The 16391-nt window shown below is 47.8% G+C and overlaps 1 protein-coding gene across 5 annotated transcripts in view; it reads right to left on the minus strand.

Annotated features, from left to right (window-relative positions):
* The window catches only part of ATP8A2 (ATPase phospholipid transporting 8A2), a 970290-nt gene that overhangs the window by 873300 nt on the left and 80599 nt on the right, over positions 1 to 16391 (minus strand). For 4 of the 5 annotated variants that reach the window (XM_068266975.1, XM_068266976.1, XM_068266979.1 and 1 more), the window contains exon 2: positions 5711 to 5840. In XM_068266975.1, coding sequence (XP_068123076.1) covers positions 5711 to 5840 — 130 coding nt within the window. Of the gene's footprint in view, positions 1 to 5710; positions 5841 to 9748; positions 9786 to 16391 lie in introns of those variants that run through there. The other variant, XM_068266977.1, reaches the window with a different exon arrangement.

The raw sequence follows: 16391 nt of genomic DNA on the forward strand, positions 1-16391 counted from the left end.
ACAGGTAATGTATATTATATACAGGCTCTGTTTATTTTAGTGGAAGTACTCTTTAATAACTGGCAGTGCTGTGAGGGCAAAACACAGTGTATGCACGTTTTATCATATGCAGTATATTGAAGGTGGCAAGTAAGCGCATTAGTGCAAACTGCAGGGACAGTAAAGGTGCGCACACAGGCACAATTACTTGGAGGGACTGGGACTGGAGCCCTCGGGTGACAGTTTGGGCAGAGTGCTGTACAGACAGATGCATTCTGGTGCTATGAAGTGGGAGGAGGCTTGACTGGCAGCGTACAACAGAGTGGCTTTGAGGAGGCTGGATGATTAGGGGCACAGCAACCTCAGTCTTTAATTGTCCAAGACGACCATGTACTTCGGATGTCTCCTCAATGCATTGGGGTCGCTGTACGCACACTAGATTCTCAGCAGAGACAGCCTTGACTGTTTACCAGCGCTAAGAACATCTGAGGCTCAAAGGGTAGCTGAAGTTCCCCCCCCCCCCTCCCAAAACAAACAAACAAACAAACAAACAAAAACAAGAGCATTAGTAGGGAAAGACTCTGGATGATCTAGAGCAGGGGTAGGGAATGTTGGCTCTCCAGCTGTTAAGGAACTACAAGTCCCAGAATGCATTGCAGGAGTCTGACAGCCACACTTATGATTAATAAAGGCAAATGCATTCTGGGATTTGTAGTTTTATCACAGCTGGAGAGCCAAGGTTCCCTACCCCTGATCTAGAGGTTTCTCTGAATTTCCTGCCCTCCTCCTAGGCGACCCTCTAAACCAGGGGTGTCAAACTCAAATACAAAGTTGGCCAAGATTGAACACTGGGACCAAGTCCCAACCTCCCTATCTACTGGCCACCTTCCTCCCTAATAAAGTTCCCTGGTGTCTAATGGCCCCCTCCACTCCAGCCCCTATACAGTTCCCTGGTGTCTAGAGTCCCCCACCATCCCCCTACAGTTACCTAGTGTTTAGTGCCTTCCCCCTACCTCCCCCATATGGCTTCCCTGGTGTTCTAGGGCTTCACCTCTAATAAAGCTTCCCTGGTGATCTAAAGTGGGCCAAACATAATGCAAATTGGGGAAACCACTTGGGGGCCAAATGTAATGGCTTTGAGGGCCAGACTTTGCCCATGGGCTGGAATTTGACATGTATATTCTAAACAATCTTTGAGATTAATGAAGAAAATTGCTTGCGGCCGCACTTCCCTCTGTCTACGAGCGTGGCAGGCGCAAAGTATGGTCCTCCTCCGCGAAGTACCAAGGAGCTGCTCGTGCTTGGCTTTTTACCCATGCACCAGCGGCTTCATGCTACCGTGCAGGCACAGGCCCTACTTTGCGCCTGCACCTGTACATTGAGGGGTGCGTAGCCAGGAAGAGAGAGTTCTGGCTGGCAGCCGGGGGGTTGTGGGTATCCGGGAGCATCAGGAGGCCTCCTACTACATATGTAAGTATGTCATTTTTATTTTAATATACATTTACTGTATTTGTTTTTACCTTCACAGGTTTACTTTAAAGAGAATCTGTACTGTCCGATTTGTACAATAAAAAAAACATACTAATCGAGTCACTGTGATCTCCTGACTCCTGGGTCCCTCTTTGCCGTTTCCGCTGCAATCCTGGCTTTTAACCACTTCGGGACCAGCACCCTCTGCCCCCTTAAGGACCAGAGGGTGCTGGTCCAGTAAACCGACGCTTCCCGACGAATCGCCGCTAAAATACGCCACTCCCGACGGTCATGCCGCTCTGTCCCCGCCGCAGGCTGCTCTCTCTGCCGTCGCTATGACGGCAGAGCGCTGTGCGCCGGTCAGGAGCCGCTTTCATTGGCTCCTGACCCTGCCACTCCATGTAAGCCAATGGGAACGGCTTACATGAATGACAGGGCCAGGAGCCAATGAAAACGGCTCCTGCCCAGCTCACAGTGCTCTGCCGTCATAGAGGCGGCAGGGCAGCACATTGTGGCAGGGACAGAGCGGCGACAGCGGCGGAGACGGGCGGGGGGTGCGCGGTCAATGGGACGTAGAGTTTACGTCAGGTCAGAACCGCAGCGTCCCCTGCCCGCCGTAGATTTATACTGCAGCAGTCCGCAGGTAGTTAATCACCAGTTTTATAATCACCAGTTTTAGGCAGTGTTTACAAACAAAAAACATGGCCGCTAACCAGGAAGTGATGCTTGTGTATATATATATATATACATATATCTCATGTTACAGTATACTACAAGTTTGTATTACATTGTGAATTATCTGCACTCCAGTCTGGCATTAGCATGTGACAGGCAGCAGCTCCTTCCCCCTCAGCCTCACAAATCCAGAAAACTGAGAGCAGAGACCTGTCTGTGAGGGATAAACAAAGCACACAGACAGACCCTGCAGGGGGTGTGGAGGAGGTGTGCATACCTTCTCCCTATCACAGCAGAGGCAGCACATTCCTCTCTGGGCTGACAAAGCTTGACAAAGAAAAGAAGATTAGATATATTACAGAGACAGTGCAACTAGGAAAGGCTGCAGTAAGCCAGAGCACATTAGAACAGGTATCGGAACTTATAGGATAGAAGAAATAAGGCTAAAAATGTTTGTTACAGAGTCTCTTTAAGACTTAATCTGAAATCCCCCCTCCCTTCCCCTTCTAGTTGTGAAGGAGTGGCACGGTGGCCTCTTCTGTTCTTAGTGCATCCCTAGACCTCTGTATGTGCCTATGCCAGTCTGTCCCAGCATTTTCACCCTGCCATCTGCACCAATCAAAAGGGAGGAGGGAGTTCCGTGGGAGAAAATCCAAAGGGAGGGGACTGGAATCCTGGATAGTAGTGGAAATAAGAAGATACAACCCAGGTAAGTATGCTTTTTTTTTTTATTTCCTAGTGTCTGTGACATTACTGTGGACCAATCAGTGGAAGATATACAGAGCACATATATTTCTACTTTGAGTAAACATTAACCCTACAATACTACACCAACACACACATTTTACAACTTAATAACAAACCAGTATCACACTAATAAGAAGTTCAAATGGTAACAGTCCCAAAACAGACTGCTAGATCATTCTGTGACCACAATAACATTAACCCATCCTCTGTACAATCTATTGCAGTCCTATTTAACCCTGACCAATTATCCTACCCTAACCCTATCCTCACTTACAATTACCTGAACTTACTTTAATGCCTCCCTTAACTTTCACCTTAGTGATCGTCTGACTGATGATAATAATGATATCTATCAGTATTACAAGTGCCAACACTTTGGCACTTAATTTTGATTGCTACCACTTTTTTTAATTTGCTTCCTTTCTTGTTCACTAAATAAGACGTATAGTTAAAAGGAAAGGGAGAGATACAGTATATATGGAGGATACCATATATATTTTAAACAATACCAGTTGCCTGGCAGTCCTGCTGAACTTTCTGGCCAGTAGTGTCTGAATCACACACCTGAAACAAGCATGCAGCTAACGCTAGTTTTTTATCAGAAACATTTGATCTGCATGCTTGTTCAGGATCTATGGCTAAACGTATTAGGGGCAGTGGATCAGTGGGACAGCCAGGCAACTAGTATTTTTAAAAAAGAAATAAATATGTCAGCCTCCATATGTCTCTCACCTTGGGTTCCCTTTAAAAGAAACACTTTGGTTTGTGTTACAATGAATACTGATTCATACACTACAAAGCCCTTGTGCTAACCATAGATTTATTTTGTCAGTTGAATCGATAGTTCATGATTCTTTTGGCTGACAGTCTATCGCCATCTAGTCTGCATGCTTGGCTCAGACATGCAGCACGTACTGTATAACTGTCCTATAGCAAGGGGGGAAAGGAGGTGAAATCTGAGGCCAAAGCGATCAGCCAAAAAGTTCTGCTAATTGCTTTGTTCAAGTTTAGATGTGCCCAGAACTGCACAGACATCAGACCAATAGCCAACACAATCACAAACGATCATCTCGAGTTTATTGCCAGTCAGGAAGCATCTTTACATACACATGAAAAAATAAGCATGAAAATAAAATATCAAACATAAACCAACACATGAGGGTAATAATATACCGTATTCCTCTGCAGAATGGACCCATCAAAGGAACTTTACAGATGTAAAATAACACAGTTCTATTTATGTCAGGGGATCACTCTCAAGGTGGCTATTAATGGTACAATTTTTCCTTCAGATTCGATCTTTCGACGCAATTTTTATGATCGAAATGTATAGTAAACTGCGCAATGTGTGGCGCAAATCAATGTGAAACAATTCTTTGGTCGATTGGAAAAGGAAAAATAATTGACCCAAAAGTTGAATTTTATGATCGAATCGAAATGTAAACCTTTCCTAAATCGTTCTGTTAATGGGAATAAACGATAATTGCCTTCCAATTAGTTTCGATCCTTCAAATCACAAAAGATTGAATCTGAAGGAAAAAAGTTATCGCTAATGGACACATTTAGTAACATTTTATAAGTGATATGCCCATTGTTGTGTGACAACATAATTATTTAGTATTTATATACCTGGCACTGCACAGAGCTGGTGCATAGAAAGACCTCCCTCTTTTTTATCTGCCTACCAAATCTACATTTTAATTTGTGCGTTAGGATTACATTGTAGGTGGAAATGAATATTTAATGGACATCTACTGTACTTTTTACAGTTTACAGACAGTCCTAAACTCTCTGCATTGTTGCGGCTTGCCTGTAGATGTCTGAGTGGTTGGAAGTCTTGCTAATATTAAACACTTTTATTTCACATCCCATGGAAAAGCACTAAAATGAAAAGGGAGGGTTCATTAGTAAGTAAATAGAGTCTTGTTGAGATTCAGGGAATGCTTTGCAAAAACAGAGAAAAGTAGCTGCCGGTTGCCCCAATATGATTATTCATTTCCCCACTGATTATTATTATCATTAGTATACAGTATATAAGGGCAATTCGGTTTCCTCCCACATCTCAAAAACATACAGATAAGTTAAACGTAAACTTCAGTCAGGGGAAAAAAAGCCAGTTTTACCTGCGGCTTCTTCCAGCCCCCTGCAGTTGCCCTGTGCCTGCACCAGTACTTTTGGACCCCCACCGCGGGGTCCCCCACCGCGGCTCAGTTTCGATCTGTCAACTGAGCCTGTCGCCGGCCACTGCACGCCCTCCTTTGTGCTCCCGACACTGGGAGCGTCCTGCGCAGGCGCAGTACGAGTAAATCTCTACTGCTCCGGGTGACGGGTGTGTGAATGAGGACACGCGCCCAGGGCAGGCGCAGTGGCTGGCGCCGGACGAAATCAAAACTGAGCAGCGGTGGTGGACCGGAGGATCCGCGAGTGACTGTGAGGGCACAGGGCAACTGCTGGGGGCCGGTAGAAGCCCTAGGAAGTAAAACTGGCTTTTTAACTGGCTTTTTAACTCTTGCTTAAGTTTCCATTTAATTGGCTTGTCCCTGGACTATGGTAGGGATTAGATTGTGAGCTCCTTAAAGGGACAGTTAGTGACAAGAATATATATACTCTGTAAAGTGCAGCAGGAGATGCTATCACTATATAAATACTAAACAATAATAATAACATATACAATAAATCACTATACAGGACTGTGGCCAGACTGTGAGCACTGGATCAGGCTCTCAGTATACTCAGGCAGCCTGTGTGGTGATGGGAGGGCAGCAGTCCGGAGCATGTGTTTGGCCAGTGACAGCTCCCATGTCCCTCAGTCAGCAGTGGGGCTCTCAGAGTCACTTACCTGACCCGGTTGTCCCTGAATTTGCAGGTCTGGGTCTGATTGATGAGGATGACTCTGGCTGCAGCCTCCGCCTGGTCAGCACTGGACGTTGCCCCGGACATCTCATCGTCTGCCTTCTTGTATCCCGGAGCTGCAGGAAGAGATGACAGTGCGATGAGGGGACACAGGAGGGACACAGGAGGAGAGGAGTGGCCGGGGAGGAGATGAGGAGATGCTGCTGCTGCTGCTAGGTGATGGGAGAGGGAGGAGAGATCTGACAGATGCTCGGGAGGGAGGCAGGGAGGAGGAGGAGGAAACTCACTGATGAGTCCAGGAGGACGCTGCACAGATCACCTCTGCTACTACTGCTGATCTCAGGAAAGCGGACCTGTCACCCACATGCCACTCATTCCTTGCTGAGCCTCTGCCAAGCTTCCTGTGTCATGTCTGTGCGGCAGAAGGGAAGGCTGCAGCCTCTCTGTGCTTTATATCCACAGACTTATTACTTACTATGCATGACTGAAGCCATAGCAATCACTTCTCATCAATCATCTGGGAACACACATCAATAAAAGAGAATAGAAGCATGGTCGATATGTATTATTTATTATTAGGTGGCCACTAATGATCTAATCTTTTTCATCCAATCTTACCATTTCTATGTAATATAAGGGACTGACTAAATTATCCATTCATTATTTTCACTCAGTTTACCCTTATACAGTGGCGTACCTAGGGCATTTGACACCCGGTGCTGGGTATTATAAGACACCCCCCCCCCCCCCCCCCAAAAAAAAGGTGAAGGGGCAAAAAATGGGAGGCGCTATAACATGCGCGCCGCGGCAAAAAAAATGGGCGTGGCCATGATCGGATGAGGGCGGAGCTAACTGTAATTTGACGTGAACCCGGGTGAAAATACACGTAATGTGTGCAGATTTGCCCAGAGAATACGTTCAATCATGTCTGCAGATTTGCCCAGAGAATACGTTCAATCATGTCTGCAGATTTGCCCAGAGAATACGTTCAATCATGTCGGCAGATTTGCCCAGAAAATACATGCAATCATGTCGGCAGATTTGCCCAGAGAATACGTTCAATCATGTCGGCAGATTTGCCCAGAGAATACGTTCAATCATGTCGGCAGATTTGCCCAGAGAATACGTTCAATCATGTCGGCAGATTTGCCCAGAGAATACGTTCAATCATGTCGGCAGATTTGCCCAGAGAATACGTTCAATCATGTCGGCAGATTTGCCCAGAGAATACGTTCAATCATGTCGGCAGATTTTCCCAGAGAATACGTTCAATCATGTCTGCAGATTTGCCCAGAAAATACATGCAATCATGTCGGCAGATTTGCCCAGAAAATACATGCAATCATGTCGGCAGATTTGCCCAGAAAATGCATGCAATCATGTCGGCAGATTTGCCCAGAGAATACGTTCAATCATGTCGGCAGATTTGCCCAGAGAATACGTTCAATCATGTCAGCAGATTTTCCCAGAGAATACGTTCAATCATGTCGGCAGATTTTCCCAGAGAATACGTTCAATCATGTCTGCAGATTTGCCCAGAAAATACATGCAATCATGTCGGCAGATTTGCCCAGAAAATACATGCAATCATGTCGGCAGATTTGCCCAGAGAATACGTTCAATCATGTCGGCAGATTTGCCCAGAGAATACGTTCAATCATGTCGGCAGATTTGCCCAGAGAATACGTTCAATCATGTCGGCAGATTTGCCCAGAGAATACGTTCAATCATGTCGGCAGATTTGCCCAGAGAATACGTTCAATCATGTCGGCAGATTTTCCCAGAGAATACGTTCAATCATGTCTGCAGATTTGCCCAGAAAATACATGCAATCATGTCGGCAGATTTGCCCAGAAAATACATGCAATCATGTCGGCAGATTTGCCCAGAAAATGCATGCAATCATGTCGGCAGATTTGCCCAGAGAATACGTTCAATCATGTCGGCAGATTTGCCCAGAGAATACGTTCAATCATGTCGGCAGATTTTCCCAGAGAATACGTTCAATCATGTCGGCAGATTTTCCCAGAGAATACGTTCAATCATGTCTGCAGATTTGCCCAGAAAATACATGCAATCATGTCGGCAGATTTGCCCAGAAAATACATGCAATCATGTCGGCAGATTTGCCCAGAGAATACGTTCAATCATGTCGGCAGATTTGCCCAGAAAATACATGCAATCGTGTGGCAGACCTGTCCAGAAAACACTTCAATCGTGTAGCAGACCTGGCCAGAACATAAATGCTACCCCTGGCTGCTAATATAAATTAAAAAGAAAAAAAAAACCATTTACTCACCTGCAGCAGAGCTCCTGTTCCGGCCTCCGTCCAGTGCGCAGCTCCCACGATCCTCTGCAGCCAGCAACTCCCAAAGTCTCCAGAGCAGGGCTTCGGACATTTTACTATAGCCCTGCTCTGCCGCTGCGGTGAACTGATACGGCGTCTATTAGATGCCGAAAGTCAGTTCACGCTGGGGGGTGCTTGGAGAATTTTAAGGGGTGCTTCAGCACCCTAAGCACCCCCCCCCCCCCCGCCACTGCCCCCAGTATAGGTAGCTAGCAGTTGCCCCCAGTATAGGTAGCTAGTTGCCCCCAGTGAAGGTAGTATAGTTGCCCCAATATAGCTAGTATAGTTGCCCCCAGGATAGGCAGCATAGCTGCTGCCCCCAATGTAGGTAGTGTTGCTGCCCCCAGTGTAGTTTGTATAGTGGCCCCCGTAGAGCTTCCCTCCAGTATAGCTAGTATAGTGGCCCCCATAGTTGCCCCAGTATAGCTAGTATAGTGGCCCACAGTTTAGATAGTATAGTTGCCTCCATTGTAGCTGGTATGGTGCCCCCCCCCCCCAGTATAGGTAATATAGTGGCCCCCATAGATGCCCCCAGTGTAGCTAGTATAGTGCCCTGTGCCCCCCCCCCCCCGTTTAGCTGCCTCCAGTATAGTGGCCCCCAGCTGCCAGCTAGTATAGTGGCCCCTAGTTTAGGTAGTATAGTTCCCCCCCTCCCCCCCCCCCCGTGTAGCTAGAAGGAGGGGTGACAGCAGGGATAGCGGCGGGGAGGGGGAAATATCCCCCCCTCCCTCACCTGGGTCCCCTCCTTCTGCCTCTCTTCTCCCCCAAAAATGCGGGCAGCGGGCCGGTGGCAGTGGGCAGCGAGCAGGCGAGCGCGGAGTATACTCACGTTACTTCCGCGTATCAGCCTGGAACGCTGCGTCGCCGTCACGTGCCTCTACTGCGCCTCCAATGATTGGAGGCGCAGAAGAGGCACGTGACGGTGACGCAGCGTTCCAGGCTGATACGCGGAAGTAACGTGAGTATACTCCGCGCTCGCCTGCTCGCTGCCCACTGCCACCGGCCCGCTGCCCGCATTTTTGGGGGGAGAAGAGAGGCAGAAGGAGGGGACCCAGGTGAGGGAGGGGGGGATATTTCCCCCTCCCCGCCGCTATCCCTGCTGTCACCCCTCCTCCTAGCGCTGCTCTTCCCCTCCTTAGTCAGGTGTAGGGGGGTCGTGGCGACACCCCCCTGGCTGACTGGTACCCGGTGCGCCCCGCCCCCCTGCGCCCTTAGGTAGGAACGCCACTGCCCTTATAATGCATCAATTTGGTAAAATTGGGTGAAAAAGATTGGATCATTAGTGGCCACCATTACAGTGTCGGTTATTCAGCACTAACGGGGATCGGCTGATGCTGGATAACTGTGCTTTGCGGTTGCTTGAGACTGAAAGTTATGAATAGACCCAGCTAATATACTGTAGTACTATATCTCACTCTATATGCATACCATGAACTCTCTATTACATGTACAGTAAGGGCCCATTCCCACTGACGCTTTGCACTTTGTTGATCACTGACAGGAGCATGACCGCAAGGGCACCAGGTCAGTAGCTGCTATGGAGAGGCCCCCGGTGACCCTGCTGAGAGGGGAGCTGGGTGAGGGACATATAGGCTTCCAGGGGCTGGAAGAAGCCCTTCCCTGATGTGTCCTTTAAAGTGTACCAGAAATGGAATACTGGCCCTTATTTATACTCACCTGTGGCTTTCTCCAGCCCCATTTATACTGTGGCTTCCCTCGCAATCCTCCTCGGCCCCTCCGTTCTTGCATTACGACGGCCGGTAATCGGTCAGTCGCCGCTAGTCGAGGCCTTCTGTACATGTGTGGCTCGGTTGTGCGCACGCCCCCGCTGTGTTCCCATCCCCTGGAGTCTTCAGGCACTGAACACTCTATGGGGCAGAAGCGCAACAAGGGGTGTGCGTGCGTCTGAGCTGCGCATGCACAGAAGGCCACGACGATGATCCGTTTGTGAAAAGGAAAAGATTGCTCATGGGAAAGGGGGCATCAGCTACTGATTGGGATGAAGTTCAATTCTTGGTCACAGTTTCTCTTTAAGCATCAGAAGCTATGAGGTGTTATGAGTCATTGCACATTTCTTTCCACTTGGATTCACCCAAGTCTGCTCATAGCCGGCATCCCAGACCTGGCAAACATGAACACTTTTACACTCTGTGAGTAACTGAAATGCAAACAGCTGAGCAGTGTGTCAGCCATTCACCAGGCAATAACAATTCTGTATCAGGGTAGCCTGGTGAGAAATAATGTGCTGCAGGTGGTGATGTAGAGTTCTGGGATTGCTGTCTATGCTCATTCCTGATCGCCCTCCACTGCGCACCCTCTTGTATGTTACTGCAGGGCCATACAGAGTATAATTGCCCAGAGTAAGGGCCCGTTCACACCTAGGGCGTTTTGCGTTTTTTTTTAAATGCCAGCGATTTTCAAAATTGCCCGAAAAGCGCTTGTGCAATGATTCCCTATTAGAGTGATCACATCGGAGCGCTTTGTTTCCAATCCGCTCAGCAAAGCAGTGCCTGTACCATTTTTAGGACAATTTTGCTACAATGGAAGATATAGGAAAAATACTCACAAAATCGCTTTGTGCAGCGATTGCTTTCACGCTTTTAAGAATAAATACATGGTATTTATTCTTTTCCAGGTCAAAGAGAAAAAAGAAATCGCTCTGCAGAAGCGCCGGAAAGGGGAAAAAAATCTCTCAACGCGGCCGTCAGCGATTCTGATTTTAGATGTGAGCAAAGCCTAAATCATTTCCCAGTATGCTCTCTACTTTAAAGGGAACCTAAAGTGAGCTGAATGAGACTGCCATCTTCATTGTACAACAATGCCTGATTTCTGTGCTTATGCCTCTAATACTTGAAGTTACAGGCAAGGGCGTAACTAGAGGGGAGCTTTACCTGCGATCGCATGGGGGCCCAGAGCTGTGGGGGGCCCCCAACTACTAACCTTCCCTTCCTCTGACACAGGGGATTATACTTCAGATCAGATGGGCCCCATGTTTGTGAAGAGCACCAAGGGGAGGCAAGGGAATGGCTTAAAATATTGGGTTTCACTGGGGGGGGGGGACCTATGAATTGTAGTCACCCGCAAGCCATGCGGATATCATTTACGGGGTAAAAATATTGGGTCAATAGAATTGATTCCGCCTGTAAGTGCAAATACCAAGGAATATTACCACATTAAAATCACATCACTCAAGTGGGATCAGACCTGTAGCATTACATTAGCAAGAGCTTTTCAAATCACAAAGCGCTCAGAAAAGTGCCCCTAGTGGGTTCCAGGCCTAATGGTGGGACCAAAGTAGGGGAAGTATGCTGCTATTTAGCCAAATCACTTGATTTAACTTTTGCTAACAGCCAATTAGCAGGAGCCACTCACTTTCACAATGTCAATGGCTCCGATACCTCTGCGGGCGGGACTTAAAAACTTGTGCTGCCCAATCACTTTCCCATTGAGCTGGGGGCAACCAATCAATAGGAGCCACTTGTAATCACTATGCTGGTGGGTCCGATAACTGGACCAGCTGTAAAATATCAGGGACCATGGGACTTTGGGTGCCGCCATAAGCACCATACAAATTGCAGTTAAAAGGGGAAATTTGGGCTCTGCAGGCATCCACTAAAATGGCGGGTGTCAGGAGTAGCGTCCACTATTTTACTGGGCACATCCGGCAGCCAAACTTCCCCCTTTAGCTGCAATTTGCATGGGCACCTATCCCATTGTAACATGGATCCTCCTGTGCCCAAATTGCCTGCTTTGCTGGAGGCGAGAGGGCCTGTCACCGGCCGTACTAGGCACTAACAAGCTGCCCAACTGGTACATGGTGAATTCACCACCTTCAACCGCCCATCTGAGAAAGGCCGTATACTGAATCAAACACCGGAACAAACAAAGGTATCTAAAGGGGACAGCACCATAGTGTTACATTTAAATCTGAATTTAAAGGACAACTGAAGTCAGAGGGAAATGGAGGCTACCATATTTATTTCCTTTTAAGTAATACCAGTTGCCTGGTCGCCCTGCTGGTCTATTTGGCTGAAGTAGTGTCTGCATAACAACAGAAACAAGCATGCAGCCATTCTTGCCAGATCTGACAATAATGTCAGAAACAACTGATCTGCTGCATGCTTGTTCAGGGTCTATGGCGGAAAGTATTAGAGGCAGAGCATCAGCAGGTAACTGGCATTGTGTAAAAGGAAATAAATACGGCAGCTTCCATACACCTCTCGCTTCAGTTGTCCTTTAAAGTAAACCTGAGATGGGGCAGAAAAAAATATACATACCTGGGACTTCACTTGCGCAATAGATGACCCTTCCTCGACCTCCTTCCAGGGGAACTTTCCACCTGGCTGCCAGTGCTTAACCCCTGTGGTTCACCACTCCACACAAAAACAATGAATTCAAACAAATAAGCGAGGGAAGCACTCTTGCTTGGCAATACAGTATACCGTATATTGTACATAACAGTTCACAACCTTTTTCAAGCTACTCGCTCTTCCTCAAATATACAACAGCATAGAAGTGCAACATATACAATATCCTTCCCATGACCACACGGGTACATGCCCTAATCGTGACTTAACTCTTGATTATCCAATAAGACAAGACAAGACAAATAACATTTATATCGCGCTTTTCTCCTGGCGGACTCAAAGCGTCAGAGCAGCAGCCACTAGGCCGCGCTCTATAGGCAGTATCAGTGTTAGGGAGACTTGCCAAAGGTCTCCTACTGAACAGGTGCTGGCTTACTGAACAGGCAGAGCCGAGATTCGAACCCAGGTCTCCTGTGTCAGAGGCAGAGCCCTTAACCATTACACCATCTAGCCATCTGTAAGGGAACTACTCATTTAGGAACCATTTGCAGACGATCCAGGTGGCGGAGGAGGACGCCTTCGGAGCAATCAGGCTGGAGGGGGCTGGAGGAAGCCCCAGGTATGTAGATTTTTTTTCCTGCCACATCTCAGGTACTCTTTAAAGCGGGATTGTCACCATAAAAAAATCTAATTTCAACAGCAACTGGTCTGAGTGTATTAAGTGATAAAGATGCTAATCCTGCATTCAAAACTTTTTCTGCTGTTATGGTTTGGAGTTATTATCACATACCTTAGGAGCATTGGCCCTTTAATTGCCATTGCCAAACAGTTGCATGCTGGGGGTCTTTTTATCTATAATATATTCCTCCTATTCCCTTTATTTTCCCTTCCTTCTAATGACATAAGAGAGTGCATTTCCTAGTATAGACCTCAGTGGGAGTGGCTGAAGACTCTGAGAGGAGGGCGGGTAACAAATACACAATTAGCAAGAGGAGAAAAAAAGAGTGAGGGAGGAAATGATGCCAGGAGGTCAAAGGTAACCAATATGGAAACTGCCTAGAATAGGATTCTCTGCTTTTCCTTTATAAAATCCACAGGAATCATAACGTGGACAGTGCAATACATCTGTAATGTAAGTATAACTAGTATTTATCTACTTACAGTATATACCGTATTTCGCGCCGTATAAGACGCTCCGGAATATAAGACGCACCCAGGTTTAGAGGGTAAAAAACAGGGAAAAAAAAAATATAAACTAAACCTGGTGCATCCATATTTCAGGAGTGTCTTATACATGACCTCCCCCAAATGGTGTCCTCCTGTGTACCTTATGTGCCCTCTTATCTCACCCTGTCTACCCTAAGTGTCTTGTGGTCTCCCCCCTGTGCCCTCTGGTCCCCCCGTGTCCTCTGGTCTCCCCCCTGTGCCCTCTGCCCCCCCCCCTGTAGTTACCCCCCTGTGGTCTCCCTTGTACCCTGTGGTTGCCCTCCTGTGTCCTCTGGTCCCCCCTGTGCCTTGTGGTTTCCCCCGTGTCCTCTGGTTCCCCCCCCTGTGCCCTGTGGTTGTCCTCTGGTCCCCTCCTGTCCCCTGCGGTTGCCCCCCTGTGTCCTCTGCCCCCCTGTGGTCACCCCCGTGTCCTCTGGTCCCCCCTGTGATTGCCCCCGTATCCTCTTGTCCCCCCCCCTGTACTCTGTGGTCCCCCTGTGTCCTCTGGTCCCCCTCCTGTGTCCTCTTGCCCCCCCCCCCCTGTACCCTGTGGTCACCCCCCTGTGTCCTCTGGTCCCCCCTGTGGTCGCCCCCCTGTGTCCTCTTGTCCCCTCTGTACCCTGTGGTCCACCTCCTGTGTCCTCCTGTCCCCTGTGGTCGCCCTGCTGTGTCCCCCCCCCCCCCCCCCAGCGTCCTCATGTGTCCCCGCTGGCCTGGCCTGCCCCTCGCTTATGTCTCCGGTCCCCCCCGCTTATGTCTCCGGGTCCCCTGAAGTCAGCGGCAGCTTACCTCCTCCATGTGTCCCCGCTGGCCTGGCCTGCCCCCCGCTTATGTCTCTGGTCCCCCCGCTTATGTCTCCGGGTCCCCTGAAGTCAGCGGCAGCGGCAGCTTACCTCCTCCATGTGTCCCCGCTGGCCTGGCCTGCCCCCCGCTGATGTCTCCGGTCCCCCCCGCTTATGTCTCCGGGTCCCCTGCAGTCAGCAGCGGCAGCAGCAGCTTACCTCCTCCATCTTGCCCGCGGTGATTGAAGACATCCGGCTTCCCCCGTGCGGCTTCCTCTAGTGCCGGCTTCTAATGACGCGTCATCAATGACGCGTCATTAGAAGCCAGCACTAGAGGAAGCCGCACGGGGAAGCCGGATGTCTTCAATCGCCGCGGGCAAGATGGAGGAGGTAAGCTGCTGACGCTGACTGCAGGGGACCCGGAGACATAAGCGGGGGGGACCGGAGACATCAGCGGGGGGCAGGCCAGGCCAGCGGGGACACATAAGGACGCTGGGGGGACACAGGCAGGGAATCCCCGATGGCGTCGAGTCGGCGGGTCTTATCGGCGGGCGCATGGAAGTCGGGGATTCCCTGCCTTTGCCGTATAAGACGCAGGGACTTTTTCTCCCCATTTTTGGGGGAGAAAAAGTGCGTCTTATACGGCGAAAAATACGGTATGTGTTTTTTATTTCTAGGTTAGAATGGGTGTCATTTGTACTATAAGTTTAGGTTTGTTTTAAGATCACATTTCAAGTTTTTAGCATTTGGCAATCAGGGAATTGGCGGAGTCTGAACTGGAAATTTGTACAGGGCTAATTAGATTCTGAAAACAAATTAATTAATCAAGTTGTCAGCTAATTAATAATCTCTTTAACAAATTTGATTAGCCCTGACTGTGCTAAGTTGCAGCTCAATGCCGAAAATGGTTGGTTCCTGTACCTTAAAAAAAAGCTGTAGGAAAGTCGAATTGTGTCTGAAGCGCTGTCACATTAAAGCCATGTCTAAATGAAGATAAGCCAGAAGCAATACTAAACATCCAAATTATTGCTACTGGAGAAAGAAGATAGATGGTACTTGTGGGAGTTGTTTTATTGATAAAGTAATCATCAGTGGATGGGGATATTGTATGAAAAGACATACCAGGGTGATGAATTGAGCAGACACAATTCATCTCTGATGAGCATTGCTTCAGCATCTGAGAAAAGGTGGCCATACACACTTTCCATTCTGATTGGCCAATCACTAACCAATTTTACCACCACCATGTAGTATGAGAGTCAACAGATATTTAATACTATGTTTATATTTGTTATAAGGGGTGGCTGGATAGTGTACTGGTTAAAGGAACAATATCAAAGTGTTCTAAAATTACAATGTACAAATAATGTCTAAGTAACTGTGTACACATGTTCATACTTCAAAAAACCTTTAATTCATTGTGTATATTTTGGAATGCTTCATTTGTAAAATTATATGAAAAGCTTGTGGAATCAGGTTTCACACACAATTACAAATGTTTATGTTGCACATAAGATACATTTCCTCTGCTCAGTGCACACAGCTAAGTCAGAGACACAGGCAGCTGCCAGTGAGAACTTTCTCACACATAGGGCTAACAGAGGTAGTGTAAGGGAATCCCCCTTTCCCGTCATGATTCACTGGTCTGTCAGATTTGGCGTCAGTAAAGTGTGAAAGGAATTTGATAACAGTAAACAAAGAAATAAGGATTCAAATGTACACACCAGTACTTAGCAGCACTTCCCAAACAATTCCTATCTCAATTGAAAAAAAACATGTTAATCGTTAGTGTACCTTTAAGGGTTCCGCCTCTGACATATGAAACCAGGGTTTGAAGGAATCCTTGGGCAACACTCTCTAACACTGCAGGGTGGCCTATTGAGTGCGTTTATAGTGGCTTTAGCTCTCAAGCGTCTGTCAGGAGATAAATGCTATATACAAGTTAACATTACTAGTTCAGGGGCCTTTCACACTGGGGCAGTGCCGTGCGGCATTTTACCGCAGCCTAACGCTAGGGCAATGAAA

Source organism: Hyperolius riggenbachi, chromosome 2 (assembly GCF_040937935.1).
Source record: "Hyperolius riggenbachi isolate aHypRig1 chromosome 2, aHypRig1.pri, whole genome shotgun sequence".
Taxonomy (NCBI): domain Eukaryota; kingdom Metazoa; phylum Chordata; class Amphibia; order Anura; family Hyperoliidae; genus Hyperolius; species Hyperolius riggenbachi.